This window comes from Thalassophryne amazonica, chromosome 9 (assembly GCF_902500255.1).
Source record: "Thalassophryne amazonica chromosome 9, fThaAma1.1, whole genome shotgun sequence".
Classification (NCBI taxonomy): domain Eukaryota; kingdom Metazoa; phylum Chordata; class Actinopteri; order Batrachoidiformes; family Batrachoididae; genus Thalassophryne; species Thalassophryne amazonica.
The window spans coordinates 104,989,956-105,001,445 of NC_047111.1; the positions used below are offsets into that span (position 1 = coordinate 104,989,956).

Below are 11,490 nucleotides of genomic sequence, written 5' to 3' on the forward strand. Positions count from 1 at the left end.
ATACAAGCATCAAATTCAGCACAAATACAGCTGGAGCTAAATTAATGGAGGAACTTTAACTTTTGACTTCTGTACAAACTGAAACTGACCTTTGTCACCATTCTTGCTGCTTTTACCTCATACCTCCATAACATTCAATCATAGATTGTCCAAACTATATCTTTTTGGAATCTTTATGATCAGGCATATAATGTGGTGTAGTTTTCTATATGATTGGAGCATTTTTTTTTTTTTTTTTTTTTTTGACCCCTGTGTAATTCTTCAATTGACCCCTACCTGGCTGCCTATTGAAAATTCAAGTGGACAGTCAGTTTTGTTTAAAAGAGTTCATGTCTATGGATTATTTGTGTATTTGCAGGATTCCACTCTAAATATTCTCTTATCTGCTGCACTATATATGAGATGTAAGATGCTGCTCCTCAGTGTTTCTCATTTGCCCTCAAAAGTATTGGAACACTTGGTATTTCACACATTTTAATTTGTTTATTCCATTTCAAATACATTTTTTTTTCTAAAATTATGTTCCTTAACTCAAACTGAAAGCAATTTTTTTACAACTTGATATAAATTAATTAAAAATATAAAATCCAGCTTCCTGATGAAGTGGTGTCGAGGAGGATTTTCTTAAAGTAGACCTGCATTGAAATAAATGTGGTCAGATTTCAGAAAGAAATAGCTGATATGTATTTATAAGACCCTTGTGAATGCAGTAAAGTAAATCTGTAAGCCCAAATTTGTAATTCAGCGGAGAAATCTTCGTTTAAAAATGACAAATTTGCAGCTAAAATTTAGCCCTCTGTGAAAACAGTTTGTACAGCCGTATCATTGCCATGACGTCAGGGACAAGACGACGCGCTCCTGCCTTCAGTCCGATCCCGCATTGAAATTGATTTTATCTGTTAGTAATGTTACTTATACACGTCCTGGTTTCAACATCCCAAAGTAAGCTGCAATGAATGTGAGATACAGATTTGTGTGCTCAGATCAACAACGACATCGAAAGCGGACGCCATTCTTCCTCTCCCGCTCTCTGCCTCCGCTGCACTTATTAAGTCTGCGGGCTCGTTAACGAGCTCGTTAACTGCCGACGAGGGCCACTCACACCGCCCGTGTCTGCTTTGCAGCCGGTGTTGTGCTAGATTCAGCGCACAACACCGGCATCACCTCTCTGTCTACTGAATGGAGGTGCAGCCAACTTGGAACAAGTCCAGAGACTACGCTCGCCATTTTGATGTGGAGCAGCCGGTACACCTGTTGCTTCAAGGACAGACTTCTTGCTGCAAAATCCACAGCACCGCACGTCTCGGTAATCGGAGCCCCAGAGCTCCATGGACGCTGAGAGAGGTTTATATATTTTTAATGACTGGGATTCTTTGCGGGTCTCGCCTCCATATCCCGCGATGGTACCAGAGGCGAAAGACAGTAGATTTTCATTGCGACACCATTCAATCAAACGGGCGTATGAAAAAGTCCCTCAAGATAATTTTTAAGCACAAATAAAATAAATGTGTACTCACCAAACGTGCCGCAAGACAATATGAAGTTTTAAAAAAAGTAGATCCTTCCGTATAAGGCAAGAAAAAGGTGCAGATGCAAACTGACGTAAATCCACAAATTACAATTGCCGCAATGCATGCTGGGAGAGGGTCTTGTCTGTGACGTCTCGGCAGCGTCCATGATGAGAGGGACAATTTGCGGAGGGCTAAATGTTAGCTGTAAATTTGTCATTTTCAAATGAAGATTTCTCTGTTGAATGACAGATCTTGGCTTGCAGATGTACTTTACTACATTCAGAAGGATCTCATGTGTAAATGTAAGTCATTTTTCGTTCAAAAAATCTGACTGCATTTTTTTCAATGCAGGTCTCCTTTAAAAAGAAAACCTGAAAGTTCAGCTACAATTTCATAGAAAGTACATTTGAGATGAAAGCCTAGATTTGATGTTTTACTGAAAGAAACTTTGGTATTTCTTCATAATTGATGTAAATAAAGTCTAAGACATATTCAGTGACTTGGAAATGTTCATGTTTCCATCCCGACTTGTCTAAAGAAAATTGGCAATAAAACTGATTATTATTTACAGATTTTATCAAGTTTTAGAGATTTGCTTTCAGTTAGAGTTTGAGGAAGATAATTTTAGAAATTTGAATTATTTTTTTGTATTTGCTTGCCTCTACTGGTGGTTGGCTCTCACTGCGGTATTGTATCACTTCCTGTTCCGGAGCACAGTGGTGAAAAAATTACTCATAACCATCCCAAAGACGTATCGTTATCTTTGGCTGCTTTCAGTGATGCCGGTATTTGGTTAGACTCTTTCTCTCCGATTGTTCTGTCTGAGTTATTTTCATTAGTTACTTCCTCCAAACCATCAACATGTCTATTGGACCCCATTCCTACCAGGCTGCTCAAGGAAGCCCTACCATTAATTAATGCTTCGATCTTAAATATGATCAATCTGTCTTTATTAGTTGGCTATGTACCACAGGCTTTTAAGGTGGCAGTAATTAAACCATTACTTAAAAAGCCATCACTTGACCCAGCTATCTTAGCTAATTATAGGCCAATCTCCAACCTTCCTTTTCTCTCAAAAATTCTTGAAAGGGTAGTTGTAAAACAGCTAACTGATCATCTTTTGATACTGTTGACCATAAAATTTTTTTACAGACATTAGAGCATGCCATAGGTATTAAAGGTACTGCGCTGTGGTGGTTTGAATCATATTTATCTAATAGATTACAATTTGTTCATGTAAATGGGGAATCTTCTTCACAGACTAAGGTTAATTATGGAGTTCCACAAGGTTCTGTGCTAGGACCAATTTTATTCACTTTATACATGTTTCCCTTAGGCAGTATTATTAGACGGCATTGCTTAAATTTTCATTGTTACGCAGATGATACCCAGCTTTATCTATCCATGAAGCCAGAGGACACACACACCAATTAGCTAAACTGCAGGATTGTCTTACAGACATAAAGACATGGATGACCTCTAATTTCCTGCTTTTAAACTCAGATAAAACTGAAGTTATTGTACTTGGCCCCACAAATCTTAGAAACATGGTGTCTAACCAGATCCTTACTCTGGATGGCATTACCCTGACCTCTAGTAATACTGTGAGAAATCTTGGAGTCATTTTTGATCAGGATATGTCATTCAATGCGCATATTAAACAAATATGTAGGACTGCTTTTTGCATTTGCGCAATATCTCTAAAATTAGAAAGGTCTTGTCTCAGAGTGATGCTGAAAAACTAATTCATGCATTTATTTCCTCTAGGCTGGACTATTGTAATTCATTATTATCAGGTTGTCCTAAAAGTTCCCTGAAAAGCCTTCAGTTAATTCAAAATGCTGCAGCTAGAGTGCTAACAGGGACTAGAAGGAGTGAGCATATCTCACCCATATTGGCCTCTCTTCATTGGCTTCCTGTTAATTCTAGAATAGAATTTAAAATTCTTCTTCTTACTTATAAGGTTTTGAATAATCAGGTCCCATCTTATCTTAGGGACCTCATAGTACCATATCACCCCAATAGAGCGCTTCGCTCTCAGACTGCAGGCTTACTTGTAGTTCCTAGGGTTTGTAAGAGTAGAATGGGAGGCAGAGCCTTCAGCTTTCAGGCTCCTCTCCTGTGGAACCAGCTCCCAATTCAGATCAGGGAGACAGACACTGTCTCTACTTTTAAGATTAGGCTTAAAACTTTCCTTTTTGCTAAAGCTTATAGTTAGGGCTGGATCAGGTGACCCTGAGCCATCCCTTAGTTATGCTGCTATAGACTTAGACTGCTGGGGGGTTCCCATGATGCACTGAGTGTTTCTTTCTCTTTTTGCTCTGTATGCACCACTCTGCATTTAATCATTAGTGATTGATCTCTGCTCCCCTCCACAGCATGTCTTTTTCCTGGTTGTCTCCCTCAGCCCCAACCAGTCCCAGCAGAAGACTGCCCCTCCCTGAGCCTGGTTCTGCTGGAGGTTTCTTCCTGTTAAAAGGGAGTTTTTCCTTCCCACTGTCGCCAAGTGCTTGCTCACAGGGGGTCGTTTTGACCGTTGGGGTTTTTCCGTAATTATTGTATGGCTTTGCCTTACAATATGAAGCACCTTGGGGCAACTGTTTGTTGTGATTTGGCGCTATATAAATAAAATTGATTTGATTTGATTTGTAGTATTTAAAATGGCATAAACAAATTAAAATGTGTGAAATTCCAAGTGTTCTAATACTTTTGGAGGGCATAGTATCCTAACCTTATGATGAGTGTAAAATGAGTGTGGTATTATTACTGTTTAAAAATGCTTAATTTTCACTGTTGCTGCACTTTGTGTGAAACCATAGTCATATTGTATATCATATTGATATGAAAATTCAGTAAGGTATATCTTCTATTATACATTTCAAATCTAAGGTGGAACTCTACTAGTGTTTATTAAGGTACACCGAAATATCTTAAAAAAAAAGAGAGAGAGTAGAGCCACTTAGGTGCCTGGTCTTGAGAACCAGGGATGGTAGGTTGAAAAGCTTTTTTATCAATCAAATCAAATCAAATCAATTTTATATATATAGCGCCAAATCACAACAAACAGTTGCCCCAAGGTGCTTCATATTGTAAGGCAAAGCCATACAATAATTACGGAAAAACCCCAACGGTCAAAACGACCCCCTGTGAGCAAGCACTTGGCGACAGTGGGAAGGAAAAACTCCCTTTTAACAGGAAGAAACCTCCAGCAGAACCAGGCTCAGGGAGGGGCAGTCTTCTGCTGGGACTGATTGGGGCTGAGGGAGAGAACCAGGAAAAAGACATGCTGTGGAAGAGAGCAGAGATCAATCACTAATGATTAAATGCAGAGTGGTGCATACAGAGCAAAAAGAGAAAGAAACACTCAGTGCATCATGGGAACCCCCCAGCAGTCTAAGTCTATAGCAGCATAACTAAGGTTCAGGGTGGTTCAGGGTCACCTGATCCAGCCCTAACTATAAGCTTTAGCAAAAAGGAAAGTTTTTAAGCCTAATCTTAGTTTTTCAGCATCACTCTGAGACAAGACCTTTCTAATTTTAGAGATATTGCGCAAATGCAAAAAATCAGTCCTACATATTTGTTTAATATGCGCATTGAATGACATATCCTGATCAAAAATGACTCGAAGATTTCTCACAGTATTACTAGAGGTCAGGGTAATGCCATCCAGAGTAAGGATCTGGTTAGACACCATGTTTCTAAGATTTGTGGGGCCAAGTACAATAACTTCAGTTTTATCTGAGTTTAAAAGCAGGAAATTAGAGGTCATCCATGTCTTTATGTCTGTAAGACAATCCTGCAGTTTAACTAATTGGTGTGTGTCCTCTGGTTTCATGGATAGATTAAAGCTGGGTATCATCTGCGTAACAATGAAAATTTAAGCAATGCTGTCTAATAATATTGCCTAAGGGAAACATGTATAAAGTGAATAAAATTGGTCCTAGCACAGAACCTTGTGGAACTCCATAATTAACCTTAGTCTGTGAAGAAGATTCCCCATTTACATGAACAAATTGTAATCTATTAGATAAATATGATTCAAACCACCGCAGCGCAGTGCCTTTAATACCTATGGCATGCTCTAATCTCTGTAATAAAATTTTATGGTCAACAGTATCAAACGCAGCACTGAGGTCTAACAGAACAAGCACAGAGATGAGTCCACTGTCTGAGGCCATAAGAAGATCATTTGTAACCTTCACTAATGCTGTTTCTGTACTATGATGAATTCTAAAACCTGACTGAAACTCTTCAAATAGACCATTCCTCTGCAGATGATCAGTTAGCTGTTTTACAACTACCCTTTCAAGAATTTTTGAGAGAAAAGGAAGGTTGGAGATTGGCCTATAATTAGCTAAGATAGCTGGGTCAAGTGATGGCTTTTTAAGTAATGGTTTAATTACTGCCACCTTAAAAGCCTGTGGTACATAGCCAACTAATAAAGATAGATTGATCATATTTAAGATTGAAACATTAATTAATGGTAGGGCTTCCTTGAGCAGCCTGGTAGGAATGGGGTCTAATAGACATGTTGATGGTTTGGAGGAAGTAACTAATGAAAATAACTAATGAAAATAACTCAGACAGAACAATCTGAGAGAAAGAGTCTAACCAAATACCAGCATCACTGAAAGCAGCCAAAGATAACGATATGTCTTTGGGATGGTTATCAGTAATTTTTTCTCTAATAGTTAAAATTTTATTAGCAAAGAAAGTCATGAAGTCATTACTAGTTAAAGTTAAAGGAATACTTGGCTCAATAGAGCTCTGACTCTTTGTCAGCCTAGCTACAGTGCTGAAAAGAAACCTGGGGTTGTTCTTATTTTTCTTCAATTAGTGATGAGTAGAAAGATGTCCTAGCTTTACGGAGAGCTTTTTTATAGAGCAACAGACTCTTTTTCCAGGCTAAGTGAAGATCTTCTAAATTAGTGAGACGCCATTTCCTCTCCAACTTACGGGTTATCTGCTTTAAGCTGCGAGTTTGTGAGTTATACCACGGAGTCAGGCACTTCTGATTTAAGGCTCTCTTTTTCAGAGGAGCTACAGCAACCAAAGTTTTATCCCATGGGAACTCTCCCTACCCACCTAAGCGACTCAAGAATATGGACAGAATGTTTATAAGTGACATTTACATGACAATTTATATGACAGTATTGATATACGATAATTTGGCCATATTGTGCCATATTGTACAGCCCTACTGTCAACTAGCTGAAAACTTTGAATATTAATTTACATCTACATTTAAAAAATGCTTAAAGTGGCAGGGGGTTAAGAGGGCTGTAATTAGGGGGGTCAGCTGAAAAGCAAAAAAAGAAAAATGTTTAAAAAAGTGTGGGGGCAGAGCCCATCCAGAATCCAAAATAAGGAAAATGCTTAAAAAGGCAGGGGATCTTGCCCCCCCCCCTCCCCCAGAAGCTGAAAGATTTTGCCATGCTAACTATCGCCTGAAGCATTTACTAAATGAACCTAAATGACATGGTGAGATGCTGACGAGCTTCGCTCATTCACGTCCGCGACATATGTATAGTAAAAGTAAAATAATCCAGAGTGTGTCAGAAAAATGCACAACAGATTAATAGCCTTGTTTATCCAGAATCATTATGTTGGAGACAGAAGGTCGGTCCGCTGTGTCTGCAGCCACTTAGTTTCATGCTCAGATTTAATGACAGCTTGTCAATCCATGTTGATTTTTATATTCAGAAAAAACTCCACATCAAATATGTAGAAATAAGATTGAAAAGCAGATAGCTGTAATAAATACAAACCCTGCGAGATCCATCCAGCTGAGTCTCCTACTGTGTTCACACACAGACACATATAGAATATCGCTGCTGCTCCAGTTCCAAAGTTATCTCTTTTCAAAATATCCACATTATACAAACATGATGGTCAGTAAAGATCCGATCACCAATCCGGTAAGCAGGCAACTCTGTTAATCAGCCTGGGGCGGGTCATGTCTCTCACGTTAACAGTGCAAAACAGTCTTCATGTTCCCACCTTTACACACGGATAAAATTCCTCTTTCTCCGCGACTCCAGCTTCAAGGAGTTTTTGAAGCACATTTCTTACGCTGTGCTCAGATGCATTTCTGCACTCTTTACAGAGGTGTGGATGAAACACTTCCACTTCTCCCTCAAAAAGCTTAGCCGTGGGAAAACTGTACAACTAATAAACACTACAAATAGTTATAATGACCCCCCCTCAAAAAAAAAAAAAAAACACACCTGTTCACCATTTCGACGTAAGTAAGTCCCTTCGGCTGCTCCCTTGTTTGCACTTGGGGTCGCCACAGCAAATCCAACGTGGATCTGCATGTTGAATTGGCACAAGTTTTACGCCGGATGCCCTTCTTGACGCAACTATACATTACATGGAGAAATGTGGCAGGGGTGGGATTTGAACCCGGAACCTTCTGAACTGAACCCCTGCTCGCCACCCCTGTTAACCATTTCGACGTCAATGTCCAAAAAAACCCACAGATTTTGAGCTGGAAAAAAATCTTTTTTTCTATTCATTTCAAGTTCAAACCGTTTCAGAACATCCAGGTATCCTGACTACCTTCCTGGTAGTCAGGAGGATATGGACAAAAATTCTCAGAATTTGTCACTATTGGGAGAGTGCATGTTTTAAACATTTTGAGTGATAAGTTCTCTGATGTTCCACTAACTGGCTTAAAATTTTAAGACAAGGTCGAGCATTACTTTGGCTCAGTCACCCTCCAAGACTGGCCAGGTGAACTAGTTATTTTAAAGATTCTGTGGTCTCTATCCCTAGTGCCATATCCTTTTTTTTTTAAACATGATAGGATGATATTATGCTGCAGTTGTCCAGGATCAACCTGATCCAGGAGTAATGCACATAGACTGTGTATATGCAATGGACAAACCCTCTGTGATGTTATCCATAGGTTTTCTGAAGAGCGGTTTGAAGTCCAAATGGGTTTAATCTGAATGTTAGTCAGTTAGGCAATCTTGGAGGTGCTTTACTCAGTCTAACTCATGGCCATCATGTAAATGGGTAAAGGAGGGTAGCGTGAACAAGACCGGATGGCAAATGAAGCCTGAATATGCCCCCCATATCGCAGTTACCAAATAAGCTAAGGCTAACAGGGTAACTGTGGTTCAGATGTTTGATTCATGCATATTTTTGCAGACTGGATGGATGCCTTGGGTTATAGCAAAGTATCACCTGCATATAACCTCTAACAGCTGCACCATCAGTGGTGAAACAGCTGCACTGCATTAATGTCGCCAAGCTACCGATACCCGCTAACAGTGCTAACATACAAATTAAATAATACAACAATTTCACTCAAGAGAAACACTGGAGCACAGACTCTGCTTGCTTCTGCTTGCACGGCCCTTGAGTTTGATCTGGACTCCTCTCGCAGTGCATAGCTGTTATTCAGTGACCACGCCCCTAATTATTCATACATATATGACTTATAATATTTTAATGTGGTAAGTTGTGGAAAAAAAAATCATGGCCCATACAGTTGCTGTGATGGAGGAAACTAACTGTAAAGGCCAAAATTGTTCTTATTTATTTATTTATTTTTTTTGGTTGTATCAAGTTGTAACTCTGTTTCTTCTCAAAGTTGGGTATTTTAACATGAGGGTCTATGGGAATGACTCGATACTGGAATTTCAAACGATCATTCAGCTGGAAGATTTCTCACTTCCACGTTGTCTTCCTTCAGCACCGGAGGTTGAGATTTGGTGTCAGAAGACCTTTTTTCATTTCTCATTCAACACTAGGGCAGAAGTAATATTACACCTTTAGAGAGTTCATTCACATTTGTATAATCAAGTCTGACAACTCCATCACTGTGTGAGGGTCAGCACAGTGCTCAAATAATACTTTGAGAGTTAAAGTAACACTTGACTCTGAGACTGTAATGTTCCAGTGTATTTGTAAAGCTGAAGTGTAAACGCTGTGGTACATCCCCTCATGATGTTTTCAAAATGACTGAATAGCTTTAAATGTGTTTCTCTCGTGTCCAGGGAGGATGCTCAGGCTCCCAAGCGTGTTTCATGGGCTAAAAGTGGCATGGGTTCTGACATCTCCAAAAACGGCACCTTGTCCTCTATTGCCTCCAGCCCACACCACCGGGAGGCCTTAAACCACAACAACCACCATCCCCACCTGCAGCATTACCCCCAGCGCCCTTCCTCAGACACCGCCTCCATCATCACCGCCACTGGCAGCACCACTGGGTACCGACCGTCCCGCCAACACGGCGCCTCGACCCCGACTCACTACGGCTACAGCAGCAACCCCACTCTGCCCCGAGGACAGCCAGCTTCCTCCGATACCAACACCAATGAGAACTCTTTACCAAGAACAGAGCGCTACACCCAGCTGCCGCAGGCCCAGCCCGTCTCACAAACCTACAGCCAACCTCACCTCCAGCTTCAGGCCACACCCTCCCTGTCACAGCCACCCACCTCCTCCATCACAGCTGCCAACATCACCCGCATGGGAGGAGTACCCATTATGGTGCCGGCGCAGAACCAGGCTGGATCTCTGGTTTAACAGCTGTCTCTTGACCTTGTGCTCTCCAAAATATATATATATATATATTTTTTTTTTTAGAAGAACACTGTTTTGCAACTCTACACAAAAACTTCACATTCACTTCCTGATGCTTGATTTCACATCAAGACACTTCTTTTCAGATGCAGACTGTTTACTGAAGGTTCTTTTATATTCTATATACATTACAAATTGTGTGTGGCTATGATTTTCATACAGTCGCCCAGTATCTTTTCTACCAGTGCATTTCTACTGTTTGGTTTTTAAATTTGATCTTCTATCTTAAATGTTTTAAAAAGGTTTTTTGTCCTACTATTGTGCAAAAACCATGAACAGAAATGATGAAAAAAGTCTATCGTCAGCAAGCCTGCCTTACGTTATGTATACTTTTTTATGACCACAATGAGGCCTCGCTGAGACATAAACAGATTCAAGTAGAGTGTTTTATTTTTATGTAAAGAAGGAATGTTGCTGAATGTAAAAACAGTGACGGTAATATGTGAAGATGTAAGTATTGACTATAATACTGCAGTAGAACTAGACAGGAAGCTAAAACATTGTATATTTGATAAAAGTTTGGCATTACAAAGCATCCTAATCCATTTTTTTTTTTTTTTTTTTTTTTTGGCTTTACTTCTGTCAGCTTATGAAACGCTCTGAGACGACACAGTTTGTACACACATTAGTAAAAGCTTCTTTAAATACTGAGCCCCATTCAGAGCTGTAGGAGAGTAACTTCATGAATACAGGAGTTGTAGCAATTTAAAATTCCCTGCATTTTTAAATTTGTAAATATATTTATTTTCTGCTCATCATTTTGTTGGTCACAGCCTGTTTGTAACACAGTACAGGTAACGTTTACCTCTGACACCAGACACTGGACCAAAGATGCGCAGTATGAGTGAGTACTTTATGATTCAAGACTCTTTTTAAAGGTTTGCTTTTAGTACAGGTCAGTAGGGGCAAAAAAAATTCCTTCATTATCATCACATGATGTCATTTTGTTTTACTGCTACAAATTTGTTAATATTCTCTCTGAAACAAAAACAAGTTTGTTTTTTTTATAATCTTGAAGGTGCCTACTAAGGTTTTTTCCTGCATTTTTGTGTGTGAGAACAATACAAAATTCCTGATTGCTGTTTTCAACATCTTGTTGTTGAACCCACTAATTCACGTGCAGTTCTTCCACTCTTCCTTCTTCTATGCTCCACTCTCCTTCTAAACTGCGCTCATCGTGATTGTGTGGGCAGCAAATGATATTTTCATTTAATAGATTTATTTGGAGTTGGAATGGGGAGGTGATGGTCTAGTGGTTAAGCGTTGGGCTTAAGACCAGAGGATCCTCAATTCAAACCCCAGCCAGACCTTCAATCACTAAGGGCCCTTGGGCAAGGTCTTTAATCCTTGAGTTGCTCCCAGTGGGTAGTGAGCACCTTGCATG

At 39.8% G+C, this 11,490-nt stretch overlaps 1 protein-coding gene across 1 annotated transcript in view; it reads left to right on the forward strand.

Moving 5' to 3' along the window:
- Positions 1-11,190, forward strand: part of esama (endothelial cell adhesion molecule a) — a 153,720-nt gene extending 142,530 nt beyond the window's left edge. Inside the window, exon 7 of the mRNA XM_034178893.1 lies at positions 9,518-11,190. Coding sequence (XP_034034784.1) covers positions 9,518-10,049 — 532 coding nt within the window. The 3' untranslated portion in view covers positions 10,050-11,190. The remainder of the gene's footprint in view (positions 1-9,517) is intronic.
- Positions 11,191-11,490: the final 300 nt, after the last annotated feature.